This window comes from Tachyglossus aculeatus, chromosome 13 (genome assembly GCF_015852505.1).
Source record: "Tachyglossus aculeatus isolate mTacAcu1 chromosome 13, mTacAcu1.pri, whole genome shotgun sequence".
NCBI lineage: Eukaryota > Metazoa > Chordata > Mammalia > Monotremata > Tachyglossidae > Tachyglossus > Tachyglossus aculeatus.
The window spans coordinates 1350575-1378153 of record NC_052078.1 but is presented as its reverse complement, the minus strand read 5'-3'; the positions used below and the strand labels follow the sequence as shown (position 1 = coordinate 1378153).

General features: G+C 58.3%; 1 protein-coding gene across 1 annotated transcript in view; it reads left to right on the top strand.

The window, feature by feature from the left end:
• The window catches only part of OBSCN (obscurin, cytoskeletal calmodulin and titin-interacting RhoGEF), a 96955-nt gene that overhangs the window by 13095 nt on the left and 56281 nt on the right, over positions 1 to 27579 (top strand). The window contains exons 7-32 of the mRNA XM_038755935.1: positions 397 to 672; positions 1846 to 2121; positions 3041 to 3316; positions 3983 to 4258; positions 4760 to 5035; positions 5699 to 5974; positions 6642 to 6917; positions 7419 to 7694; positions 9221 to 9496; positions 10265 to 10540; positions 13147 to 13422; positions 14079 to 14354; positions 15133 to 15408; positions 16933 to 17208; positions 17540 to 17815; positions 19142 to 19408; positions 19679 to 19948; positions 20994 to 21260; positions 21506 to 21772; positions 22057 to 22169; positions 22474 to 22627; positions 22818 to 22979; positions 23232 to 23336; positions 24346 to 24612; positions 25315 to 25584; positions 25790 to 26056. Coding sequence (XP_038611863.1) covers positions 397 to 672; positions 1846 to 2121; positions 3041 to 3316; positions 3983 to 4258; positions 4760 to 5035; positions 5699 to 5974; positions 6642 to 6917; positions 7419 to 7694; positions 9221 to 9496; positions 10265 to 10540; positions 13147 to 13422; positions 14079 to 14354; positions 15133 to 15408; positions 16933 to 17208; positions 17540 to 17815; positions 19142 to 19408; positions 19679 to 19948; positions 20994 to 21260; positions 21506 to 21772; positions 22057 to 22169; positions 22474 to 22627; positions 22818 to 22979; positions 23232 to 23336; positions 24346 to 24612; positions 25315 to 25584; positions 25790 to 26056 — 6549 coding nt within the window. The remainder of the gene's footprint in view (positions 1 to 396; positions 673 to 1845; positions 2122 to 3040; positions 3317 to 3982; positions 4259 to 4759; positions 5036 to 5698; positions 5975 to 6641; positions 6918 to 7418; positions 7695 to 9220; positions 9497 to 10264; positions 10541 to 13146; positions 13423 to 14078; positions 14355 to 15132; positions 15409 to 16932; positions 17209 to 17539; positions 17816 to 19141; positions 19409 to 19678; positions 19949 to 20993; positions 21261 to 21505; positions 21773 to 22056; positions 22170 to 22473; positions 22628 to 22817; positions 22980 to 23231; positions 23337 to 24345; positions 24613 to 25314; positions 25585 to 25789; positions 26057 to 27579) is intronic.

Here is a 27579-nt window from a genome sequence, read left to right as displayed (position 1 = left end):
TTACTGTGTGCGGAGCACTGTACTAAGTGCTTGGGAAGTACAAGCTGGCAACATATAAAGATGGTCCCTACCCAACAGTGGGCTTACAACAAAACAAAACATATTAACAAAATAAAATAAATAGAAGGCAGACCCTGGGCCAGGTTGCCACATTGGACTTGTGGCCAGAATGTTTGCGCAGCTCCCCCAGTAGCCACTCCTCCCCGCTCCTGGCTAGGAAGAGATCATGTCTGGGTTTCACCCATTATCTATCACTCGACTTTCCTAGATGGCCCTTCTCTGGGCTGTGGGCTAGCAAATCAGCTTTACGGGCTGGTTATGGTTGTGGTTTGTCTGTACGGTTGTCTGGTCTTTCCCTGCTCATCTCTCCCCCTTCTCCTGTCTCTCCCCACCCAGAGGCCCCGGTGGTATTTTCCAAGGAGGAGCCGGCGCAGCGCACGGTGAAGGTGGCGGCCACAGAGACGGCCACGCTGAGCTGCCGGGTGGCCCAGGCCCAGACGACCGTGCAGTGGTACAAGGATGGGAAACTGCTGAGCTCCGGCCAGAGGGTGCGCGTGGAGGCCCAGGGCCGGGACCGGAAGCTGGTGGTGCAGGGGGCCGGGCCGGCCGACGCCGGGGAGTACACCTGTGAGGCGGGCGGACAGAGGCTCACCTTCCGGCTGGACGTGACAGGTCAGGACCTTCCCATCCCCTCCCCTCTGTCGAACTCTGACTCCAAACCTTCTGGGTGTGGGTCTCAATCTTTTGCGGGAAGAGTTTCCATTCTCCCCCAGTGATCTAAGCCAGTGTCTGTAGTCCCTCCTGTCCACCAGAGTCATTTTCCCTCCCAAGCTTCTGCCATCACCTTTTCCTCAGCTCAACTCTGATCCTCAATACCGATTCCCCTATGACTCTGGTTTCCTCCCCTCTTCCTCTTTCCCCAAGTTCCCTTTCGACTCTCCCCCAGTATTGTGCTTCTGTCCGGTCATTAGCTCAGGTTCCCGATCTCGGTTCTCCTAGCGCACCTCCCCCCGGCTCAGCTCCCAGAGACCCATCTTCCCCGGGCTCAGCTCCCCAGGTTTAGGTCCCTCCCTAATGAGCACCCCAGACTCAATTCAACTCCTCAGCTCCCCTGTGCCCAGTTCCTTTGGGTTCAGCCCCCACTCCCGGGCTCAGCACCCCGTGTGCAATTCTTTGGGCTCAACTCATCCAGACTCAGCACCCCCGATTCAGCTGCCTGTTCTCAACAGCTCCCCGACTTCTGTTTATGAGACACAAGTGTGTGAGTTCAACCTCCTGGGGCCCAGCTCCACTGGGCTCAGTTCGTCCAAGCTCAGCTCCCCCAGGTTCAAGTTCCCCAGGTTGAGCTTCCCAGGACTTAGCTCCATTGACTCTGTGAGGATCCCAGCTCCACCACTTGTAAGCTGTGTGACTTTGGGCAAGTTATTTCACTTCTCTGTGCCTCAGTTACCTCATCTGTAAAATGGGGATTAAGACTGTGAGCTCCCCGTGGGACAACCTGATCACCTTGTAATTTCCCCAGCACTTAGAACAGTGCTTGGCACATAGTAAGCGCTAAACAAATACCAACATTATTATTATTATCCCAGGGACCAGCAGACCCTGGTTCAGTCTGTCACACGGGGTTTTGGCCACAACATGCCCTGATGCTCCCCAGTGTCCACCCGTCCCCGCTCCTGGCTAGGAAGAGATTGGGCTGGGTTTCACCCAACTCTCCTTGGTGGCCTTTCTTGGGGCTTCAAGCTAACAAATCTTTGCAGACGGGTTATGGTTAGGGTTTGTCTGTACAGTTGTCTGGTCTTTCCATGTTCATCTCCCCTTCTTCTTCTGCCTCTCTCCATCCAGAGCCCCCGGTGTTATTTGCCAAGGAGGAGCCGGCTCAGCGCACCGTGAAGGCGGCGGCCACGGAGACGGCCACGCTGAGCTGCCGGGTGGCCCAGGCCCAGACGGCCGTGCAGTGGTTCAAGGACGGGAAACTGCTGAGCTTGAGCCAGAGGGTGCGTGTGGAGGCCCAGGGCCAGGACCGGAAGCTGGTGGTGCAGGGGACCAGGCCGGCCGACGCTGGGGAGTACACCTGCGAGGCGGGCGGACAGAGGCTCACCTTCCGGCTGGACGTGGCAGGTGAGGACTTTCCGGGATCATCATATGCCCTCTCCTGTGTCGAGCTTTGGTGCAAAACCTTCCCAGTGTCGGTCTAGTTCTGGGTTGGGAAGAATCTACAGTCTCCTGCAGTGTCCTATTCCAGTGTCCCTAGGCCCTCCTGTCCATCAGAGGCATTTTCCCTCCCCTGCCTCTGCCGTCACCTCCTTCCCCAGCTCAACTCTAAGCTCCCAGTCCAAATTCCCCCCATGATTCTGGATTCCTCCTTTCTCTCCCTTTCCCCCTCCAGCACTCTGATTTCCCATATTCCCCCTGACTCTCCCTCAGTATTTCGCTTTTGGCCAGTCAGTACTTCCAGCTTCAGTCCTCTAAGATAAGCTCCCCCAGCTCCTTTTCCCTTGCTCAGTTCTCTCGGGTGGCCTCCCCTGGGCTAGGCTCGGCTCCTTTGGGCTTAGTTCCCTCTACTAGGCTTCTCTGCACTCAAGACCTTCAGGCTCAAGATTCCCAAGCCCAGCTCCCCTGCACTCTGCTCATCCAAGCTCAGCTTTCCCGGGCTGAGAACTGTAATCTCAGCTCTTCCCACACAGGGATCTGGGCTCAGCTACCCAGATAAAGTTGTCTAGAGTCAGCTCACTGGACTCAGTTCCCCGGGCTCAGTTCTGCCAGACCTACAAGACTTCCATGAATGGGCAGACTCACGTCCAGGTTGTCATGTAGGGCTTCAGCTGCAATGCTGGCTGCTTTAACCCCCGTGTCCTCCCTTCCAAACCCATGGCCCAAAAGATGGTGCCGGGCTTCACCCGTTTCTCCTCGATGGCCCTTCTCTGGGCTACAGGCAAGCAAATAGGCTCCACGGGCTGGTTGTTGTGGTGGTCCGTCTGTAGGGTCATCAGTCCTCCCCGGCTCATCATGCATCTCTTTCCCTCCCCACCTCCTTCAGAGGCCCCGGTGGTATTTGCCAAGGAGGAGCCGGCTCAGCGCACGGTGAAGGTAGCGGCCACGGAGACGGCCACGCTGAGCTGTCGGGTGGCCCAGGCCCAGATGACCGTGCAGTGGTACAAGGATGGGAAACTGCTGAGCTCCGGCCAGAGGGTGCGCGTGGAGGCCCAGGGCCAGGACCGGAAGCTGGTGGTGCAGGGGGCCGGGCCAGCCGACGCCGGGGAGTACACCTGCGAGGCGGCCGGACAGAGGCTCACCTTCCAGCTGGACGTGGCAGGTCAGCTCCTTCACAAGTCATCGAATCTCCTCTCCTGCATCAAGCCCTGATGCAAAACTTTCCCGGGGTGTGTCTGGGATGGGAAGAATCTCCATCCTCGCCCAGTGACCCGTTCAAGTGCCCCCAGTCCTTCCTGTCCTTCAGAGTCATTCTCCCTCTCCAGCCTCTGCCGTCACCTCCTTGCCCAGTTCAGCTCTGAGTCCCCAATCCTGATTTCATCTGTGACTTCACCTTCCTCCCTCCCCTCCCTTTCCCCCTCCAGCTCTCTGATTTCCCCACCTCCTCATATGACTCTCCCCCGTTGCTGTGCGGCTGGTCAGTCAGTTCCTCAGACTCCTCTCCCTCGAAAACAGGTCCTCAGGCCCGCCTTCCTGGGGTTTAGGTCCTCCAAATGCAGCTCTTCCAGATTCCAGTTCCCAGGAACAGGTGCCCCGGATTTAGCTCCCCGAGCTTGTGAGACTCTTCTGTCCACAATGTTCCCTGATGTTCCCATTGTCTTCTCCCTGCTCCTGGCCAGGAGGCAATATTTCCAGTTTCCAGTCATCTCCCATTGATGACATTTCTCGGGGCAGCAGGATGGGGCTGGTTATGGTTATGGTTACTCTGTATAATCACCAGTTCCTTCTCCCCTCATCATTTATCTTCTTCCTTCCCTTTCTCACCCAGAGCCTTCGGTGGCATTTGCCAAAGAGGAGCCAGCGAAGCGCACGGTGAAGGCGGCGGCCACGGAGACGGCCACGCTGAGCTGCCGGGTGGCCCAGGCCGAGACGACCGTGCAGTGGTACAAGGATGGGAAACTGCTGAGCTCCGGCCAGAGGGTGCGCGTGGAGGCCCAGGGCCAGGACAGGAAGCTGGTGGTGCAGGAGGCTGGGCCGGCCGACACCGGGGAGTACACCTGCGAGGCGGGCGGACAGAGGCTCACCTTCCAGCTAGACGTGGCAGGTAAGGACTTTCCCGGGTCATCATATGCCGTCTCCGGTGTCAAGCTTTGGTGCAAAACCTTCCCAGTGCCGGTCTAGTACTGGATCGGGAAGAATCCAAGTTCACCTTCCCCAGGCTCAGACGTCTAAGCTCAGCTCTTCCCAGTCACATACCTGGGCTCAGTTCCCCACTTGCCATTCACTAGACTCATCTCCTCTGTCGGGGCTTCACTGGGCTCAGTTCCATCTGACATACAGGGCTCCTGTGGAAGGGCAAACCCAGGTCCAGGGATTTGGCATGGTTTTGGCTATAACATAGGCCACTGTAGCCCCAGGGCCTGCCCTTCCCTACTCCCGGTGAGGAAGAGATTGTGCCAGATTTTACTTGTCTTAAACTGATGGCCTGCATTCGGGCTGCGGGCTAGCAAATATCATTCACGTGGTGCTTATGAGTGATTTTTCTTTAGGGTTGTCTGTTCCTTCCCCACTTGTCTCACTTCTTCCTCCCATCCATTTCTCCCAGAACTCCCGGCGGTATTTGCCAAAGAGGAGCCGGCTCAGCGCACGGTGAAGGTGGCAGCCACAGAGACGGCCACGCTGAGCTGTCGGGTAGCCCAGGCCCAGACGACCGTGCAGTGGTATAAGGATGGGAAACTGCTGAGCTCCAGCCAGAGGGTGCGTGTGGAGGCCCAGGGCCAGGACCGGAAGCTGGTGGTTCAGGGGGCCGGGCCGGCCGACGCCGGAGAGTACACCTGCGAGGCGGGTGGACAGAGGCTCACCTTCCAGCTGGACGTGGCAGGTCAGCTCCTTCACAGGTCATCGAATCCCCTCCCCTGCATCAAGTCCTGATGCAAAACCTTCCCGGAATGTGTCTGGGATGGGAAGAATCCCATCCTAACCCAATGACCTGTTCAAGTGCCCCCAGTCCTTCCTGTCCATCAGAGTCATTTTCCCTCTCCAGCCTCTGCCGTCACCTCCTCCCCCAGCCTAGCTTTGAGTCCCCAATCCTGATTTCACCTGTGACTTCACCTTCCTCCCTCTCCTCCCTTTCCCCCTCCAGTTCTCTGATTTCCCCACGTCCCCATATGAATCTCCCCCTTTGCTTTGCGGCCTGTCAGTCAGTTCCTCAGACTCTTTTCCCTCAAGAACAGGTCCCCAGGCCCGGCTTCCTGGGATTTAGGTCCTCCAAATGCAGCTCCTCCAGATTCCAGTTCCCAGGAACAGGTGCCCCGGACTTAGCTCCCCGAGCTTTGTGAGGCTCTTCTGTCCACAATGTTCCCTGATGTTCCCAGTGTCCTCCTCTCCCTGCTCCTGGTCAGGGGGCAATCTTGCCGGTTTCCATCCCATTGATGACATTTCTCGGGGCAGCGGTATGGGGCTGGTTATGGTTACGGTTTCTCTGTACAATCACCAGTTTCTTCCCTGCTCATCATTTATCTTCTTCCTCCCCCTGCTCACCCAGAGCCTTCGGTGGCATTTGCCAAAGAGGAGCCGGCGCAGCGCATAGTGCAGGTGGTGACCACAGAGACGGTCACGCTGAGCTGCCGGGTGGCCCAGGCCCAGACAAAGGTGCAGTGGTACAAGGACGGGAAACTGCTGAGCTCCGGCCAGAGGGTGCGTGTGGAGGCCCAGGGCCAGGACCGGAAGCTGGTGGTGCAGGGGGCCGGGCCGGCCGACGCCGGGGAGTACACCTGCGACGTGGCTGGACAGAGGCTCACCTTTCAGCTGGATGTGGCAGGTCAGCTCCTTCACAGGTCATCGAATCTCCTCCCCTGCATCAAGCCCTGATGCAAAACCTTCCCGGGGTGTGTCTAGGATGGGAAGAATCTCCATCCTCACCCAGTGACCTGTTCAAGTGCCCCCAGTCCTTCCTGTCCATCAGAGTCATTTTCCCTCTCCAGCCTCTGCCGTCACCTCCTCCCCCAGCTCAGCTCTGAGTCCCCAATCCTGATTTCACCTGTGACTTCACCTTCCTCCCTCCCCTCCCTTTCCCCCTCCAGTTCTCTGATTTCCCCACGTCCCCATATGACTCTCACCCGTTGCTGTGCGGCCAGTCAGTCAGTTCCTCAGACTCCTCTCCCTCGAGAACAGGTCCCCAGACCCGGCTCCCTGGGGTTTAGATCCTCCAAACGCAGCTCCTCCAGATTCCAGTTCCCAGGAACAGGTGCCCCGGACTTAGCTCCCCGAGCTTTGTGAGGCTCTTCTGTCCACAATGTTCCCTGATGTTCCCAGTGTCCTCTCCCTGCTCCTGACCAGGAGGCAATCTTGCCGGTTTCCACCCATTTCCCATTGATGACATTTCTCGGGGCAGCAGGATGGGGCTGGTTATGGTTATGGTTTCTCTGTACAATCACCAGTTTCTTCCCCGCTCATCATTTATCTTCTTCCTTCCCCTGCTCACCCAGAGCCTTCAGTGGTATTTGCCAAGGAGGAGCCGGCTCAGCGCACAATGAAGGTGGCGGCCACAGAGACGGCCACGCTGAGCTGCCGGGTGGCCCAGGCCCAGACGACGGTGCAGTGGTACAAGGACGGGAAACTGCTGAGCTCCGGCCAGAGGGTGCATGTGGAGGCCCAGGGCCAGGATCGGAAGCTGGTGGTTCAGGAGGCCGGGCCGGCTGACGCCGGGGAGTACACCTGCGAGGCAGGAGGACAGAGGCTCACCTTCCAGCTAGACGTGGCAGGTGAGGACTTTCCCGGGTCATCATATGCCCTCTCCTGTGTCGAGCTTTGGTGCCAAACCTTCCCAGTGATGGTCTAGTTCTGGGTAGGAAAGAATCCAAGTTCAGCTTCCCCAAGCTCAGACGTCTAAGCTCAGCTCTTCCCAGTCACGTACCTGGGCTCAGCTCCCCACTTGCCATTCACTAGGCTCAGCTCCTCTGTCGGGGCTTCACTGGGCTCAGTTCCATCCAATATACAGGGCTTCTGTGGAAGGGCAAACCCAGGTGCAGGGTTTTGGCAGGGTTTTGGCCATAACGTAGGCCACTGTAGCCCCAGGGTCTGCCCTTCTCTACTCCTGGTGCGGAAGAGATCATGCCGGGTTTCACTCATCTCAAACTGATGGCCCTCATTCGGGCTGCGGGCTAGCAAATATCATTCACATGGTGCTTATGAGTTTTTTTTCTTTAGGGTTGTCCATTCCTTCCCCACTTGTCTCACTTCTTCTTCCCATCCATTTCTCCCAGAACTCCCGGCGGCATTTGCCAAAGAGGAGCCGGCTCAGCGCACAGTGAAGGTGGCGGCCACGGAGACGGCAACACTAAGCTGCCGGGTGGCCCAGGCCCAGACGACGGTGCAGTGGTACAAGGATGGGAAACTGCTGAGCTCCGGCCAGAGGGTGCGCGTGGAGGCCCAGGGCCAGGACAGGAAGCTGGTGGTGCAGGGGGCCGGACCGGCCGATGCTGGGGAGTACACCTGTGAGGCGGGTGGACAGAGGCTTACCTTCCAGCTGGACGTGGCAGGTCAGGACCTTCCCTGGTCATTGTATCCCTACTCCTTCGTTAACTCTGATGTCCAACCTTCCTGCTGTGGGTCTCCTTCCAGGGTGGGAAGAGTCTCCTTCCTCCCCCAGTGTCCTATTCCATTTTCCCAAGTCTTTCCTGTCCATCAGGGTCATTTTCTCTCTGCAGCCTCTGCCGTCACCTCCTCCCCCAGCTCAGCTCTGACTCCCAAATCCCAAATCCCCTGTGACTCTACCTTTCTCCCTTCTCTCCCTTTCCCCCTCCAGCTTTCTGATTTCCCAAGTCCCTCTGGGACTTTCCCCAGTATTGTGATTCCGCCTTGTCTACATATCAGGCCTCCTCTCCCCTAGATCAGCTCCCCTGACTTCAGTTCCCTCTGAATTAGTTCCCCCAGGCTCAGCAGTCTTGGCCCCCTCGCTTAAAAAAAAGGTATTTGTTAAGCCCTTTTTATCTGCCAGGCATTTTACTAAGCGATGGTGTAGATGCAAGCTAATCGGGTTGGACACAGTCCATGTCCATGTGGGGCTCACAGCCTTGGTCCCCATTTTCCAGGAGAAGTAACCGAGGCCCAGAGAAGTTAAGTGACTTGCCCAGGGTCAACAGGAGACAAGTGGCAGAGCCGGTGTTTGAACTGCAGCGTGACTCAGTGGAAAGAGCCTGGGCTTTGGAGTCAGAGGTCATGGGTTTGAATTCCGGCTCCGTCAATTGTCAGCCGTGTGACCTTGGGCAAGTCACTTAACTTCTCTGGGCATCAGTTACCTCATCTGTAAAGTGAGGATGAAGACTGTGAGCCCCATATGGGACAACCTGATCACCTTGTAACCTCCCCAGTGCTTAGAAGAGTGCTTTGCACATAGTAAGCACTTAATAAATGCCATTTTAATATAAAAAAATAACTCAGAACCTCTGCCTCCCTGGCTTGAGCTCTTTCCTGGGATCAGCTCCCCAGGTTCAGCTTGCTGGCCTTAGGTCCCCCCACCTCGGTTTCCTGGGCTCAACTCCTCCAAACCAGTTCTCCCCAGTTCAGCTTCCTTGGACTCAGTTTCCCCTAGCTCACTGCACTGAGCTCAGCTCCCCTGGATTAGATCCCCTGGGTTCTGCTCACCCACAGCTCAGTTGCCCCTCAGGTTCACCTGCCCCAGACCTAACCCCCCACCTGCTCAGCTCCCTCTCAGTTTCTCCTCCTCACGTTCAGGTTCTTGAACTCAGCTCCCCCAGGTTGCTCTCCCCCGGCTCAGCTCCACAGTCTTTGGTTCCCTGGGTTCAGCCTCCCGGGGTCTGCGAGGCTCCCAAGGATGGGTAGACCCTACTCCATGTTTTCAGGGAGAGCTTTGGTCACCACGTTGCTGAGGCTGCCCAGGTGTCCACCCCTCCCCACTCCTGGTCGGGAAGAGATCGTGCCTTGTTTCCCCCATCTCTCCTTGATGGCCCTTCTGGGATCTGCAGGGTAGCAAATCTCTTTCATGGGCTGGTTACGGCTGTCAGTTCCTTCCCCTCTCATCTCCCCTCCCTCCCATCTCCCCCAGAGCCCCCGCTGGTGTTTGCCAAGGAGGAGCCGGCTCAGCGCACGGTGAAGGTGGCAGCCACGGAGATGGCCACGCTGAGCTGTCAGGTGGCCCAAGCCCAGACGACGGTGCAGTGGTACAAAGACGGGAAACTGCTGAGCTCCGGCCAGAGGGTGCGCGTGGAGGCCCGGGGCCGGGACCGGAAGCTGGTGGTGCAGGGGGCCGGGCCGGCCGACGCCGGGGAGTACACCTGCGAGGCAGGCGGACAGAGACTCACCTTCCAGTTGGACATCTCAGGTCAGCTCCTTCCCAGGTCATCGTATCCCCTCCCCTGCAATGAGCCCTGGTGCCAAAGCTTCCTGGGTGTGTCCAGTTCTGGGGCAGGAAGAGTCTCCAGTCTCCTGCAATGAACAGTTCCAGGGCCTAAAGCCTCACCTGTCTGTCAGTATTGTTTTCCATTCCCAGCCTCTCCCATCATAATAATAATTGTGGCATTTGTTATGTACTTACTGGATGCCAAGCACTGTAATAAGCACTGGGGTAGATTCAAGATGATTAGGTCCCTCAAGGGGCTCACAGTCTAAAAAGGAGGGAGGACAGGATTTGAATACCCACTTAGAAGATGAGGGAACTGAGGCACAGAGAAGTGAAGTGACTTTCACAAGGTCACACAGCAGACAAGTGGCAGAGCCGGAATTAGAATCCATATCCTTCTGATTTCCAGCCCCGGGCACTCTCCATCAGGGCACACTGCTTCCCATCTCCTCCCTCAGCTCAACTCTGAGACATCAATTCCAATTCCCTCATGTTTCTGACTTCACCGGCTTAGCTCCCTGGCCTCTGTGAGTCTCTCATGGACAGGCAGACCCTGCTTCAGGTTGCCTGCTACCCTATATCCGTCCCTCCCTGCTCCTGACTAGGAAGAGATTGTGTCAGGTTTCACCCATCTCTCCTTGATGGCCCTTTTCTGGGGTGTGGGCTAGCAAATGGCCTTTACGGGCTGGTTATGGTCATCAGTTCCTTCTCCACTCATCTCTCTTCCTCCTCCTGCCCCACCATTCCCAGAACCCCCAGCGGCATTTGCCAAGGAGGAGCCGGCACAGCGCACGGTGAAGGCGGTGGCCACAGAGATGGCCACGCTGAGCTGCCAGGTGTCCCAGGCCCAGACGACGGTGCAGTGGTACAAGGACGGGAAACTGCTGAGCTCTGGCCAGAGGGTGCACATGGAGGCCCAGGGCCAGGACCGGAAGCTGGTGGTGCAGGGGGCCGGGCCGGCCGATGCCGGGGAGTACATCTGCGAGGCGGGGGGACAGAGACTCACCTTCCAGCTGGACGTGGCAGGTCAGCTCCTTCCCAGGTCATCGTATCCCCTTTCCTGCGTCAAGCCCTGATGACAGATCTTCTCTGGATGTGTCTAGTTGTGGGGCGGGAAGAATCTCCAGCCTCCTCCAATGAGCTGTTCTAATGCCCCCAGTCTTTCCTGTCCATCTGTGTCATCGTCTTCCATCACCTCCTTCCTCAGATCAGCTCTGAGTCCCCAATTCCCCTGTGACTCCAGTTTCCTCCCATCTCTCTCTGCCCCTCCAGCTCTCTGATTTCCCAACATCCTCCTGTGACTTTCCCCAGTATTGTGATTCCAGCCCGTCAGCACATCAGGCTCCCCCTCCCCGTGACTCAGTTCCCCTGTTTTACCTACCCCAGACCCTTCCCCCAAGCTCAGCACTCTCAGACCCCTGTCTCCCAGGCTCAGCTTCCACAGGTTCAACTCCGCTAGATTAGCTTTCCTGGGATCAGCTCCTCATGTTCAACTCCCTGGGATCAAGTCCCCCCAATTCAGTCACTTGGATGCAATTTTATTCATCTCAGTCTTCCCCAGTTGACCCTTCTTGGACTCAGTTCCCTTTGGTTCATCTTGCTGGGCTCAGCTCCATGCCCCTGCGACTAACTCCCTCCAGATTGCTTCCGCTGGGCTTCGCCCACCTCCACCCCCTCAGACTCAGTTCCCTCTAAGGCTCACCTGCCCCAGACCTAACACTTAGCCCCGACTCAACCCAGGCTCAGTTACCATGGGTTCAAATTTGGGGCTCAGAGCTCTAGGTTTGGGTCCTTGGGCTCAGCTCCCCGAGGTTTCTCTCACCTGTCTCAGCTCCATAGTCTCAGTTTCTGCCGGCTCAGCTGCCCAGGATCTGTGAGCTTTCCATGGACAGGCAGACCCTGGTCCAGGCTGTCACAGAGGGGCTTGGCCACAGCATTCACTGATGCTCCTCCCGTGTCCCCCCTCCCTGCACCTGGGCAGGAGGAGATCATACGGGGTTTCACTCATCTCTCCTTGATAGCCCGTCTCTGGGATGTGGGCTCGCAAATCTACACGGGATAGTTATAGTTGTGGTTTGTCTGTACAGTGGTCAGTGGAAATTTCCTTGCTCATCTCTTCTCTTCCTCCTGCCTCTCCTCCCCGCAGAGCCCCCCGTGGTATTTGCCAAGGAGGAGCCAGCTCAGCGCACAGTGAAGGTGGCAGCCGCGGAGACGGCCATGCTGAGCTGCAGGGTGGCCCAGGCCCAGACGGCTGTACAGTGGTACAAAGATGGGAAACTGCTGAGCTCCGGCCAGAGGGTGCGCGTGGAAGCCCAGGGCCGGGATCGGAAGCTGGTGGTGCAGGGGGCCGGGCCGGCCGACGCCGGGGAGTACACCTGCGAGGCGGCCGGACAGAGGCTCACCTTCCAGCTGGATGTGGCAGGTCAGGACCTTCCCAGGTCATCGAATCTCCTCCCCTGCATCGAGTCCTGATGCAAAACATTCCCAGGTTGTGTCTCATTCTGGGGCAGAAAGTCTCCAACCTTCCCTAGTGACCTATTCCATTGCCCCCAGTCCTTCCTGTCCATCAGGGTCATTTTCCCTTCCCAGCTTCTGCCGTCACCTCCTCTCCCAGCTCAGCTCTGAGCCCTTAATCCCAATTCCCCTCTTGACTCTGGTTTCCTCCCTCCCCTCCCCTTTCTCCCTCTAGCTCTCTGATTTCCCCACGTGCCCCTCTGATTCTGGCCCATTTTTGAGTTTCAGGTTGGTCAGTACCTCAGGCTCCTCTCCCTCATGATCAGGTCCCCAGGCTCAGCTCCTCTGGGCTCAGTTCATTCATTCATTCATTCATTCAATCGTATTTACTGAGCGCTTACTGTGTGCAGAGCACTGTACTAAGCGCTTGGGAAGTACAAGTTGGCAACATATAGAGATGATCCCTACCCAACAGCGGGCTCACAGCCTAGAAGGGGGAGACAGAGAACAAAACATATTAGCAAAATAAAATAAATAGAATTAATATGTGCAAATAAAATAAATAAATAGAGTAATAAATATGTACAAACATATATACATATATACAGGATATAAAAAAATATATCCTGTATATATATGTGTATGTATATACATACATATATACATATATACATATATGTATATAGGATGTATACATACATACGTATCTCCTGTATATGTATACATCCTGTATATGTATATATCCTATATATAATGTATATATACATATATACAGTTCCCTGAGGTCAGTTCACTAAGCTCAGCTACCTGGTCTCAGCGCCCCGAGATCGGGTCTCCAGGCTCAGCTCCACACACTCAGCTCCCTGGGGCTTGGCTCATTCAAACTCAGCTTCTCCAGGCTCAACTCCCCAGGTAGAGCTCCCCGGGCTCTGTGACACTGTTGTGGATGGGCAGGGTTTTGGTCACAATGTTCACCGATGCTCCCCTAGTGCTCCTCAGCTCCTCGCTCCTGTCCAGGAAGAGATCTTACTGGATTTCATCCATCCTTCCTCGATGGCCCTTCTCGGGGTTGTGGGCTAGCAAATCTCCTTCACGGGCTGGTTCTGGGCAGTTTGTCTGTATGGTAGTCAGTTCCTTCCCCGCTCATCTGACTTCTCCCTCCTGCCCATCTCTACCAGAGCCCCAGGTGATATTTGCCAAGGAAGAGCCGGAGCAGCGCACGGTGAAGGTAGCGGCCATGGAGACGGCCACGCTGAGCTGTCGGGTGGCCCAGGCCCAGACGGCCGTGCAGTGGTTCAAGGATGGGAAACTGCTGAGCTCGAGCCAGAGGGTGCGCGTGGAGGCCCAGGGCCAGGACCGGAAGCTGGTGGTGCAGGAGGCCGGGCCGGCCGACGCCGGGGAGTACACCTGCGAGGCGGGAGGACAGAGGCTCACCTTCCAGCTGGACGTGACAGGTCAGGACCTTCCCAGGTCATCAGAGCCCCTCCCCTACTTCGAGCCCTGACGCCAAACCTTCCTGGGTTGGGCCTCGTTCTGGGATGGAAAGAATCTCCATCCTCCCTCAGTGACCTATTCCAGTGCCCCCAGTCCTTCCTGATAAACCGAGTCATTTTCCCTCCCCAGTCTCTGCCAATTCCTCAGCCTCGAGCTCCTTATACCAATTCGACTCTGTGGCCCTCCCTTGCCCCTTCCAGCTCTCTCACATCCCACGTCCCGCTCTGACTCTGTTCCACTGTTGCAATGCCAGCCTGACAGTATCTCACTCTTCTCTCCCTTGAGATAAGTCCCCAGGCTCAGCTACAGGGGCTCAGCTCCCCAGGGTCCAGTTCCCCAGGCTCTGCAAGGCTCCTTTATACAGGCAGACCCTACTCCAGGTTGCCACGGAGGGATTTGGCCACCAGATTCATTGATGTTGCCCCATTGTCTACCCCTCCCCTTTCCTGGCCAGGAGTAGATCTTGCTAGGTTTCAGCATCTCCCATTGATGGCCCTTCTCGGGACTATGGGCTAGCAAATTTCCTTCACGGGATGGTTATGGGTGGCTTTTCTTTTCGGTTGTCAGTTCTTTCCCCCACTCACCTCGACTTTTCCCCCCGACCCATCTCCCCCAGAGGCCCCGGTGGTATTTGCCAAGGAGGAGCCGGCGCAGCGCACGGTGAAGGTGGAAGCCATGGAGACGGCCACGCTGAGCTGCCGGGTGGCCCAGGCCCAGACGGCCGTGCAGTGGTACAAGGATGGGAAACTGCTGAGCTCCGGCCAGAGGGTGCGCGTGGAGGCCCAGGGCCGGGACCAGAAGCTGGTGGTGCAGGAGGCCGGGCCGGCCGACGCCGGGGAGTACACCTGCGAGGCGGGCGGACAGAGGCTCACCTTCCGGCTGGACGTGGCAGGTCAGCTCCTTCCCAGGTCATCGTATCCTCTCCCTTGCCTCAAGCCTTGATGCTAAACCTTTGCGGGATTTGTCTAGTTCTCGGGTGGGAAGAATCTCCAGCTTCCTCCAGTGACCTCTTCTATTGCCAAAGTCCCACCTTTCCCTGTGTCATTTTCCCTCCCAGCCTCTCCTGTCTCCTCCTCCCTCAGCTCAGCTCTGATCCCCCGATCCTCAATTCATTTGTAACTTTGCTTTCCTTCCTCCTCTCCTTTTCCCCCTTCAACTCTCTGATTGTTCCATGTCCCCTTCTGACTCTCCCCCGTTGAAATGACGGTCAGTTAGTATCTCAGACTCCTCTCCCTTGAGAACAGGTCCCCAGGCCCAGCTCCCCTGGGCACGGTTCCCTGGGGTTTAGTCCTCCAAGCTCAGCTCCACAGCTTCCGTTCCGGCCTTGGCACCAGGCTCACCAGGCTCAGCTCCCCTGAGCCCCACCTCCCCTGGGCTCAGCTCATACAAGCTCAGCCCCCCCATACTCAGCTCCCTGAGCTGCACAAAGCTCCCATGGAAGGGCATGGCTGCCACGGAGGAGTTTGGCCACAACATTCATTGATGTTGCCCCTCCCCTTTCCTGGCCAGGAAAAGGTCTTGCTGGATTTCACCCATCTCCCATTGATGGCCCTTCTCAGGACTATGGGCTAGCAAGTTTACTTCACAGGCTGGTTATGGGTGGTTTGCCGGTTGGGTCATCGGTTTCTTCCCCACTCATCTCCCCTCCCTCTGCCGCCCATCTTCGCTAGAGCCTCCAGTGGTATTTGCCAAGGAGGAGCCGGCACAGCGCACAGTGAAGGTGGCGGCCATGGAGGCGGCCACGCTGAGCTGCCGGGTGGCCCAGGCCCAGACGGCCGTGCAGTGGTACAAGGATGGGAAACTGCTGAGCTCCGGCCAGAGGGTACGTGTGGAGGCCCAGGGCCAGGACCGGAAGCTGGTGGTGCAGGGGGCCGGGCCAGCCGATGTCGGGGAGTACACCTGCGAGGCGGCCGGACAGAGGCTCACCTTCCGGCTGGATGTGGCAGGTCAGCTCCTTCCCGGGTGATCGTATCCCCTCCCCTGCTCCAAGCCATCATGCCCAACTTTTCCATGTGGGCCTCCTTCTGGGGTGGGAAGAGTCTCCATAGTCCCCCAGTGACCTGTTCCAATGCTCCCAGCCATTTCTGTCCATCAGAGTCATTTTCCCTCCACAGCCTCTGTCGTCACCTCCTCCCCCAGCTCAGCTCTGACCCCCGATCCCTATTCCCCAATGTCTCTGGCTTCCCCCCACAGTTTTCTGATTTCTCCACGTCCCTCTCTGACTCTCCCCCAGGACTGCATTTCTGGCCAGTCAGCCCCTCAGGCTCCACTCCGTCAACGAATCAGTGCAGAGCACTGTACTAAGTTGATTGAGAGTACAATACAACATTCATTCATTCATTCAGTCGTATTTATTGAGCGCTTACTGTGTGCAGAGCACTGTACTAAGCGCTTGGGAAGTACAAGTCGGCAACATATAGAAACGGTCCCTACCCAACAATGGGCTCAGAGTCTAGAAGGGGGAGACAGACAACAAAACAAAACATGTGGATAGGTGTCAAGTCATCAGAATAAATAGAAATAAAGCTAGATGCAAGAGTTGGTGGATACGTTCCCAGCCCACAAGAAGCTTACACTCCCACACAGTAGGTTCCCACAACTCAGGGAGGCAGCGTGGCTCAGTGGAAAGAGCCCGGGCTTTGGAGTCAGAGTTCATGGGTTCGAATCCCGGCTCTGCCAATTGTCAGCTGTATGACTTTGGGTAAGTCACTTAGCTTCTCTGTGCCTCAGTTACCTCATCTGTAAAATGGGGATTAAGATTGTGAGCCCCCCGTGGGACAACCTGATCACCTTGTAACTCCCCAGCGCTTAGAACAGTGCTTTGCACATAGTAAGTGCTGAATACATGCCATTATTATTATTATTAGGTCCCCAAGCTCAGCTCTCCCATCTCAGCTCCCCTTGACTCAACTCCCCCCAGCTCAACTTCTGTGGGTTCCGTTCCCCTCCAGTTTCCCTCCTGAGATTCAGCTTTCCCCAGTTCAGTTCCCCTGAGCTTGGCTCCCCGAGCTCTGGTCCCCACAGTTCAATCAATCAATCAATCAATCGTATTTATTGAGCACTTACTGTGTGCAGAGCACTGTACTAAGCGCTTGGGAAGTACAAGTTGGCAACATATTCTGAACAAGTTCAGTTCACCCTTAGACTTGATCCTGCCTCAGGTTCATCTCCCCAGGTTCCTCTCCGGGCTCCATGAGGCCCCCCTGGATGGACAGAGCCTGGCCCAGGTTGTCACAGAGGGTTTTGGCCCCAACGTTCACTGCTGGACACCCAGTGTCTGCCCCCCCCCCCCCCCCGCTCCTAGCCAGGATCAGATCGTGCCAGATTTCGCCCACTCTCCTTGATGGCCCTTGTCAGGGCTGCGGGCTAGCAAATCTGCTTCACGGGCTGGTGATGGTTGCCATTCATTGGTATGCTTCTGAGTTCCTTCTCTGCTCATCTCACCTTTTCCTCCTGCCCATCTCTGCCAGAGCCCCCGGTGGTATTTGAAGAGGAGGAGCCAGCGCAGCGCACGGTGCAGGCCGTGGCCACGGAGGCGGCCACCCTGAGCTGCCAGGTGGCCCAGGCCCAGACGACCGTGCAGTGGTACAAGGATGGGAAACTGCTGAGCTCCGGCCAGAGGGTTCGGGTGGAGGCCCTGGGCCGGGACCGTAAGCTGGTGGTGCAGGGGGCCGGGCCGGCCGACGCCGGGGAGTACACCTGCGAGGCGGCCGGACAGAGGCTCACCTTCCGGCTGGAAGTGGCAGGTGAGCCGGCAGTCCCACTCACCGTCGATCGAGAATGGGATTGCCACGGGACCTGTGTGAGGGGGACATTTCCCGTTTGGACCGTTCCTTCTGCCCTCCTCAACTCTCCCAGGCTGTTGGGAGTTTCCTCTGAACCATAGCTAGAGTTCTGGGGTAGAGCGGGCTCACGGTTGGCCCGGCCGGTGGGCTCATCCCTCCGGCTGGTTTCCCAGAGCCCCCCAGATCAGCGGCCTCTGTCCCCTCCTCCTCCCACCGGACGTGCCCAGGCTCCTCCCAGTGCCGCTCACGGTGGCTTCTCCCCCTCTTTCCCACGTCTCCCTCCCCCTTCCAGAACCAGAAGCCAAAGCCCCCGAGCGTCCGGCCAGGCGTGAGCCCCTCGTGGTCCAAGAGCACGAGACCATCGTCCTGTCTGCCACGATCACCTCGACCACAGCCTCTGTCGTCTGGCTCAAGGACGGGCTGGAGATCCGGCGGAGCAAGAGGCACGAGATGACGAGGGAGGGCTGCGTCCACACCCTGACCATCAAGGGGGCGGGGTCCAAGGACACGGCCATCTACACCTGCAGAGCCAACAAGGAGCGTGAGGAGTTCCTGGTGCAGGTCGAAGGTCAGTCAGCAGCCCCCCAGGGGACCGGCAACTCCTCCCCTCTGGTCCCTGAGCTTCCTCCCTTTCCTCAGGGTCCCATCATCTACTGACCCCTTCTCTAAAGTTCATTTTGCTCACAGATCTGGCCCCTATTTCCCCTAAACAGTCAACCAGTCAGTCAGGCACCCAGTGGTATTCACTGAACATTTACTTTGTGCAGAGCACTGTACCAGGAGCTTGAGAAAGGACAAGAGGACAGTAGAGTTAGAGGACACGATCCCTTCCCTCAAGAAGCTTGCTTGCGGTCATCTTTGTGCAGAGCCCTGTATCAGGTCCTTGGGAAAGACCACTCAAGTTAGACTCTAGAAGCTTACAGGGGGTACAGATGCTGTGCATGTAGGAGAGGGCGCTGGGATTTAAAAGACGTAAAGCCAGCCTGGCAGAGTGGCAGTGACTCGATAGATTCAAAGAGTCCCATCACTTGTCGATTCTCTTCTCAACTGGAGGGGTCTGAGGAGTCAGACGGATCTTGTGGGCAGGGGCAGACCTGGGCAGCCAAGTGAAGCCACCCTTAGGTCCACTAAGGCCTCGGGTCGACGCAGCCAGAAAGAAGCCCCCTTTATACAGCCCACGGAGGCCGCAGAGGGAGAGAAGATCCGAGATGGATGGATCGATTGATCGATGGGGAAGGCAGACCATGGACAGTCCAGACTGAGGCTACTGAATGGAGCTGTTAGTTACCCGGCATCGGGGATGGTGATGAACGCTCTCCAGAGTTCGGTTCCGCTGTCCATAGGGGACCCTCCCATTGCCATCTCTCCCGTTTACCTTGCCCCAGTTTGGGTCCGAGCCTTTAGGATCCTTCCGGCCTACTTCCCGACTTTTTTTTTTCATATTTGTTTAGGGAGTATGTTCAAGTTAATCAGGTTGGACACCGTCCCTGCCTCACATGGGGCTCACAGTCTTGATCCCCATTTTACATGAGAGGTAAATGAGGCACAGAGAAGTGAAGTGACTTGCTCAAGGTCACCCGGCAGACAGATGGTGGAGCCGGGATTAGAACCCAGGTCCTTTTGACTCCCAGGCTTTGCTGTATCTACTAGGCCACGCAGCTTCTTCCTCAGCAGAGGCCGACCATTCTCTGGCCCCATCCAGCCCAGCCGTCTAGGATGAGCCCCGTTCTGCCCCTGGCATCTCCCAATCTACCGTTGGGGAAACTGAGGCCCAGAGAGGTCTCCGTGGAGGACTGTCGGTCCCACCTCTGGTGCCCTTCCCGTTGGAGGTGCCCTCCAAACATGTCTTCCCACCTCCTCAATTTCCCCCCGCCTACCTTCTGATTGATTGCAGAGGTCCCAGTCAAGTTTGCCAAGCAGCTGGAGGTGGTCGGCGGGGAGGTGGGCGGGACGGTGACCCTGTCATGTGAGCTGAACGGGACGGAGGGCACCGTGGTGTGGTACCGGGACGGCACGGAAGTCAGGCCTGGCAAGCGGTTCCAGATGCGAGCGGACGGGGCCCGGCGCTCCCTCATCATCTCGGGCCTGCGGGCCGAAGACGGAGGGGAGTACTCCTGCCAGGCCCGGGATGACAAGACCAGCGTCCGGCTCGCTCCCACAGGTCCATCCACCCTCCCGGGGAGCTGGGGACAGGCTGCGGGGGCCACGGGTGTCGGGGACGGGGCACCCGTGGGGATAGATGTGCGGATATGTGCAGGTGTGTGGCGGGAGTCAGTTGTGGGGCCTCTCTTGCCTTTCCCCAACAGCGGTTCCCAGCCCCTGAGATCTGAGCCAGTCGGGGCCACGGGGTGCCCCCCACCCGGGAGGGGGACGGGTCACTCCTATGGGGGAGGTCCATCCACACGTCCTCTCTGCCCTCCCGCCGCCACAGAGCCCCGCGTGGTGAAGTTCACGACGGAGCTGAGCCCCGTGGTGTCGGAGGAAGGGCGGGAGGCCACGTTCAAGTGTGTGGTGTGCCCCGGAGATGCCGCGGTGAGCTGGCAGCAGAACGGTACCCCCTTGGAAGCTGGGGAGAAGTTTGTTGTCGTCCAGCAAGGCGCCAGCCACAGCCTGACCATCACCAGCCTGACCCTGGAGGACGCGGGCGAGATCGCGGCCGAGGCCGAAGGGGTGCGGACCCGAGCCGGCCTCAAGGTCCGAGGTGAGAGGGGCCGGACGCGCGAAAGACCCCCCTCCACCAGGGGGTGGAGAAACCGGGATCCTCGGTTGGTCCGGCAACCAGCATCTTCCCTGCACGATGGCCGGGATTGGGGCGGGGGGGGGGGTGTGTGTGGACTGGACGCATCCTATCCCGTCTGGACTACTGCATCAGCCTCCTCTCTGATCTCCCATCCTCGTGTCTCTCCCCACTTCAATCCATACTTCATGCTGCTGCCCGGATTATCTTTGTCCAGAAACGCTCTGGGCATATTACTCCCCTCCTCAAAAATCTCCGGTGGCTACCAATCAATCTGCGCATCAGGCAGAAACTCCTCACCCTGGGCTTCAAGGCTGTCCATCACCTCGCCCCCTCCTACCTCACCTCCCTTCTCTCCTTCTCCAGCCCACCCCACACCCTCTGCTCCTCTGCTGCTAATCTCCTCACCGTACCTCGTTCTCGCCTGTCCCGCCATCGACCCCCGGCCCACGTCATTCCCCGGGCCTGGAATGCCCCCAGTCCCTCTGCCCATCCGCCAAGCTGGCTCTCTTCCTCCCTTCAAGGCCCTACTGAGAGCTCACCTGCTCCAGGAGGCCTTCCCAGACTGAGCCCCTTCCTTCCTCTCCCCCTCGTCCCCCTCTCCATCCCCCCATCTTACCTCCTTCCCTTCCCCACAGCACCTGTATATATGTATATATGTTTGTACATATTTATTACTCTATTTATTTATTTATTTATTTTACTTGTACATATCTATTCTATTTATTTTATTTTGTTAGTATGTTTGGTTTTGTCTCCCCATTTTAGACTGTGAGCCCACTGTTGGGTAGGGACTGTCTCTATATATTGCCAATTTGTACTTCCCAAGCGCTTAGTACAGTGCTCTGCACACAGTAAGCGCTCAATAAATACGATTGATGATGATGATGATGGGTGCGGCAGCCGGGGCCCCCTCAGCTTCCTGGAAGTTTAGGGCTGGGACCCCCGGCCTCAAGGCCTGCGGAGCAAGGTTTAATCCCGGGTCCTCGCACCCCGTCCCCGTCCCCAGAGGCACCGGTGCTGTTCCGGAGGAAGCTGGAGGCTCAGACGGTGGAGGAGAAGGGCACGGCGGTCCTGGAAGTGGAGCTGACCAAGCCATCCACGGATGTCAAGTGGCTACGCAACAGTGCCCTGCTGACCCCCGGCCCCAAGGTGGAGATGCAGGCCGAGGGCGCCCGACATCGCCTCATCATCCACGATCTCAGCTTCTCCGACCGCGGCTTCTACGTCTGCGAGACCCTCGACGACAAGACCCAGGCCAAGCTGAACGTGGAGAGTGAGTTCCCGCGTGGGCTTGGATGTCGGGTGGGGGCGTCCACCACCACCCCCCTTATCGTTACGGAGTCGGGGTAGGGGCGGTCGGGCAGGGGGCCACGGAGGAGTCGGAGGGAGTGTTCTGGGGATGGCCGGGGGGAGGGCTCAGGAGAGGAGGTGTGTGACTTTAGGCCCGGAGGAGTGGTGGGTCGTGGGCATCCTGCCCGGCGCCAACATCCCCGTCCTCCTCCTCCTCCGCTCCGACAGAGCGGCAGATCCGGCTGGTGCGGGACCTGCGGGCGGTGACGGTCCAGGAGCGGGACGCGGCCACCTTCGAGGTGGAACTGTCCCACGGGGACGTGGAGGGCAGCTGGACCAAAGACGGGCTGCGGCTCCAACCCGGGGAGAACTGTCGCCTGTCCAGCCGTGGCCCCACGCACTCGCTCACCATCTCCGGCCTCCGCCTGGAGGACGCGGGCCAAGTCACCTTCCGGGCTGGGGGGGTCAACACATCGGCGACGCTTACGGTGACCGGTACGGATGGGGTGGGGGTGCCTGGGGTTAGCGTCCGTTCTTGGCCATCCAGAATGCAGAGGGTCATCTTCCCCTCGTCCCGCCCGGACCCCTCCCCATCCTCCAGCTCGGCGGCCCCCGTGGCCCCTTCTTTGCCCTGATCCCGGGACCTGCCGTGGCCTCCCCGTCAATGAAGCCTTTTGGGGTCAGCGGGTGGCAAAGGGACGGCGCGGGGGATTCTCTGTAGCGCCGGGCCCCCACTGACCTTCCCTCGACGCCCCTCTTGACCCCCATCCTCCGCACAGAGCTGCCTGTGGAGATCACCCGGCCCCTGCAGAGCATCACTGTTGCTGAGAAGGACAAGGTGACGTTCGAGTGTGAGCTGTCCAGAGAGAATGTGGACGTCAAATGGTTCAAGGTAGGGGGGCTGGGGGTCAGTTTCTCTCCCTCCCGATCCCCCAATCTGTCAGCCCCTTTGGTGCAGCCGAGAGGGGCAGCCGCTTTTCTCAACCTGCTGCCCGGTTTCCCCGAGGGCCAGCCGGTTTCTTTCGGGGCCCTGTTTTCCGCAGTAAGGCCTGAGGGTGGTCCCCACCCTCTGCCGGCCCCTGCGGTCCCTCGCCGGACTGGACCCCAAACCGTCCCCCCCCCCCCGGGGTCCCCGCCTCAGGGCCTCCGGTTGCCATCCGATCTCTGTCCCTCCCCTCCCTGCCGACTTCCCCCAGGATGGCACAGAACAGCGGCCGGGGAAGAAGGTGGGCATCTTTGCCCAGGGCAGGAAGAGGACCCTCATCATCCACCACTGTGAGTTTTCAGACCAGGGCACCTACGTGTGCGACGCCGGAGATGCCGAGACCACTGCCAGCCTGCAGGTGACCGGTACGTAGGCACCGGGTCGGGGGATGGGGGAGGGCGCCCTTCTGCCGTGTGGCACGGTGGGGGGATGGTCTGCTGAGGCCTGGGACACCCCCACCCCTGGGACTCAGAAACGGAAACCTGAGGGGCCATCAGCAACCCTGCTCTTTCTCGGGGACTCAGGGGCCCTGATCGTTCTCCTCCTCCTCCTCAGGCCGGAACATCCAGATAGTGAAGCCCCTGGAGGATGTGGAAGTGATGGAGAAGGAGAGCGCGGCCTTCAGCTGCGAGATCTCGCACGACGAGGTGCAGGCGCAGTGGTTCAAGAACGACAGCAAGCTGAAGGCCGGAGAAAACATCAAGATGCGACAGGACGGTAAGCAGGCGGGGGCAAGGGGCTCGCCGGTCCAGGCAGCCGGGAACAGGGCGGGGAGCCGGTACCCCGGCCACCGCTTGGGACGTGGCGGACGACGGGGCGATGGACCCTGCCCAGAGGTGAGCAGGGGGCAGGGGGCGAAGCAATGAACCAGAGCATCGGGATGGAGGGAGGAGAAAGCTGGGTCCCGGTCCTAGAGGAAGAGGAGGCCTAGGGGCCCTACTCCGCCTCCATCTCCATCCCCGTCCGCAGGGAGGACGTTCGCCCTCATCTACCGCCAAGTCCAGGTCCAAGACGCCGCCGAGATCAGATTTGTGGCCGAAAACGCCGAGTCCCGAGCTCAGCTGCGAGTAAAAGGTGAGGGGAGGCCAGAGCCAGGGGCCCGAGGTGGTCAGTGTTTCGGGGGGTGGGGCGGGGGCCGGGGTCTGCGCCGTGCATGGGGCGACGGGGAAGGGGAGACACAGTCCCCTGGTCCGATGTGGCAGGGGATAAGGAACGTACTCACACACTTGCTGTGCTGGATGCCCGGGGTAGGGCGGAAGGAAAAGGACACAAGGCCCTCTCCCGCAAGGGGCTGCCTGTCTAATGGGGAGAGCTCTCTCTTCATTCGTTCATTCATTCAATCAGTCGTCTTTCGTGAGCGCTTACTGTGTGCACAGCACTGGACTAAGCTCTTGGGAAGTACAAGTTGGCAACAGATACAGACGGTCCCTACCCAACCACGGGCTCACAGTCTAGAAGGGGGAGACAGACAGCAGCTAGAGAAGCAGCGTGGCTCAGTGGAAAGAGCCCGGGCTTTGGAGTCAGAGGTCATGGGTTCGAATCCCGGCTCTGCTACTTGTCATCTGTGGGACTTTGGGCTAGTCACTTCACTTCCCTGGGCCTCAGTTCCTTCATCTGTAAAAATGGGGATGAAGACTGTGAGCCCCCCGTGGGACAACCTGATCACCTTGTAACCTCCCCAGCGCTTGGAACAGTGCTTTGCACATAGTAAGCGCTTAACAAATGCCATCATTATTACAACAAAACAAAACACGTAGACGGGTTTCTCTCTCTCTCTCTCTCTCTCTTCCTCTCACTCACACACACACACACACACACACACACAGACACACGGCAAATATGCTCTCTCTCACTGGATGCTGTGGGACAGAGCGAATAGGAGGAGATACAGCCCCTGTCCTCAAGGGGAGACAAAACACACATACACACTATCTCTCACTGGATGCTGGGGGGATAGAGCGAAGAGGTGGCAACAAAGTCCCTGCCCTTGAAGGCCTGTTGATCTGAGAAGGAGCCCGCAGGGACTCAGGGTGGACAGGATGCGGATGGAACCCCTCCTCCCTTCCCCCCGGCCTGCCCCCAGAATTCCCGGTGAAGATCCTGAAGCCCCTGCGGGACAAGATCGCCATGGAGAAGCACCGCGGCGTGCTGGAGTGTCAGGTGTCTCGGGCCAGCGCCCAGGTCCGCTGGTACAAGCAGCGGACGGAGCTGGTCCCCGGGCCCAAGTACGAGATGGTGAGCGACGGGCTGTTCCGCAAGCTGGTCATCCAGAACGCCGAGCCGGCCGACGAGGACACGTACACCTGCGACGCCGGCGATGCCCGAACCTCCGCTCAGTTCTTCGTCGAAGGTACTGCCCCGATGGTCCCAGGGTCCGGGCCTGCGGACGATTCCCGCAGGCACTCACCGCCCTGGACGGCCCGGGGGGTGGTCACGGTGGCTGGGGGAGGAATGAACTTCCCACGATCTGGGGTCCAGAAATGGGCACTGTGGGCCTGTCGTGCCCCGGTGCGGCCTGAAATAGGCCACAAATAGAGGGGAGGCCTCAAATAGAGGGGAGAGGGGGACCTCTCCCTCTTTCCCCCAATCTGGTCCTGTGCCCGTTCCAGCGTCCGAGCCCATGCCAGGGGCAGGGGCGGCCCAGGCATGGGCTCCTGCCGGGCAGGTTCCCCCGAACCTAATCAGGGATGGTTCCCAAATCTCTCTCTGACAATCGCATTCTATTTTTGTGTCTCTCTGTGCCTCCCTATCTTTTTTATCTTCCTTCTGGGTTTCTCAATCCCGTCCCGTCTTGGCTCCTCTCTGGGTCTCTGTGCCTCTGTATCTGCCTGGCTCTGGCTCTGTCTCCCCTTCTTTGAGTCTATCTTTGTGTCTTTCTCTACATGTCTCTCCGTCCTTGCGTTTCTATCTCCGCGCCTCTATCTCTGCTTGACCGCGTGCCTTTCTGCCTCTCCCTTTCTTTGGTTCTCTCCACTTTGGTGTTTTTCTCGGGGCGTCTCTGCCTGGTTCTGTGTCCGTGTCTCCGCGTACCGCCCACCGCCCCCGGTGACAGAGCAATCCATCACCATCGTGCGGAAGCTGCAGGACGTGGAGGTGATGGAGCCGGCCCCGGCCTGGTTCGAGTGTGAGACCTCCATCCCGGCCGTGCGCCCCGCTAAGTGGCTGCTGGGAAAGACGGTGCTGCAGGCGGGGCGGGACGTGGGCATCGAACAGGACGGGACGGTGCACCGATTGGCGCTCAGGAAGACTTGCTCCACCATGACCGGGCCCGTCCACTTCACCATCGGCAAGTCCCGCTCCACGGCCCGCCTCCTCGTCACAGGTGACGCCCCTTCCCCATCCTGCCCCGGGGACGGGAGGGGACCCTGGCCGTATCTCGGGTGCCCGCCGCGCGCAAACCCAACGGGGCCTTGTGAACCATCCCACCCACCCACCCACACGCAGGCAGGCACACCCCTCCCCTTGGGGTGGTGCGGAGGAATGAGCGGGGCGCCGCCTCACCCGCGGGGCCCCGGTGTCCCCGGCAGACACCCCCATGCTGCTGACCAGGAAGCTGGAGGACAAGCAGGTCAAGGAGCAGCAATCGGTCATCCTGTCGTGCGACTTCAAGCCGGCGCCCAAGGCCGTTCAGTGGTACAAGGACGAGACGCCCCTGGTGCCCTCGGACAAGTACCGGATGAACCTGGAGAACCACATGGCGGAATTGCGCATCCTCCGGGCGGCCCCCGAGGACGCCGGCCTCTACAGCTGCCAGGCCGGGAACGCCCAGACAAGTGCCACGGTCACCGTGGAAGGTGAGTGAGCCCTGCCACGCCCCACCCCACCGGCCACCGCCACACCTGGCTCGCCACTGATGGGCCTCGGCTCTCCACCCGAAGGTCTTCTGCTCTGTGGCAGATCCACCCTGTGAATCGCCCGTGTGGTGGGATTATCTGCCCCGCGCCTTCCCCACCATCCAGGGTGGCTTCCCTGTGGGTCGTCCGCGGTCGCCATCGTGGATTATCTGTTTTGTAAATCATTCATTCATTCAATTGTATTGATTGAGCGCCTGCTGTGTGCAGAGCACTGTATACTAAGTGCTTAGGCAACAGATAGAGAAGCAGCGTGGCTCAGTGGGAAAGAGCCCGGGCTTTGGAGTCAGAGGTCATGGGTTCGAATCCCAGCTCTGCCCACTTGTCAGCTGTGTGACTTTGGGCAAGTCACTTAACTTCTCTGTGCCTCAGTTCCCTCATCTGTAAAATGGGGATGAAGACTGGGAGCCCCCCGTGGGGCAAAACCTCATCACCTTGTATCCCCCCAGAGCTTAGAACAGTGCTTTGCACATAGTAAGCGCTTAATAAATGCCATTAAAAAAAAAAAAGATTGGAACGGTCCCTACCCAACAACGGGCTCAGAGTGTAGAAGGGGGAGACAGTCAACAAAACAAAACATGTAGACAGGGGTCAAAATCGTCAGAACAAATAGAATTAAAGCTATATGCACATCATTAACAAAATAAACAGTAAATATGTACAAGTAAAATAGAGTAATCTGTACAAATATATATTTTATATGTATATAAAATATATATACAGATCGTCTGCAGTGTAGGTTTCCTGTTGGGTGGATTGTCCTTGGGAGATTTCTGAAGTCCCAACATCTCCAAACCGGCTTTTTCTGCAACCTTCTCTCCTGCAGTGGTGCCCCGGCGTCCTCTATGGGGTTCCCCTCAGTTTCCATTTGGGGCCCCTCCCCCTACAATCCTAACTAGGGCCCAAGCCCCCCTCCCAGGTCCATATTATCCCAGGGGTTGCTTCCCGACCGGCAGCCCACCTGGGCGCCGTACTGTGAGCCCGTTGTTGGGTAGGGACCGTCTCTATATATTGCCGACTTGTACTTCCCAAGCGCTTAGTCCAGTGCTCTGCACACAGTAAGCACTCAATAAATATGATTGAATGAAGGAATGAATGAGATGAGTGGGAACTCCCCTCCCCATCTTTCCCCTGCTCCATCCCCATAGAGAAGCAGAGTGGCTCAGTGGAAAGAGCCTGGGCTTTGGAGTCAGAGGTCAGGGGTTCGAATACCAGCTCTGCCAGTTGTCAGCTGTGTGACTTTGGGCAAGTCACTTAACTTCTCCGTGCCTCAGTTACCTCATCTGTAAAATGGGAATGAAGACTGTGAGCCCCCTGTGGGACAACCTGATCACTTTGTAACCTGAACAGTGCTCTGCACATAGTAAGCACTTAATACATGCCACTATTATTATTATTATTATCCCTCCCCAGCCCCGCCCTCTGTGCACTGACCACCGTCCTCCTGGTGGGGACAGATACTGGAT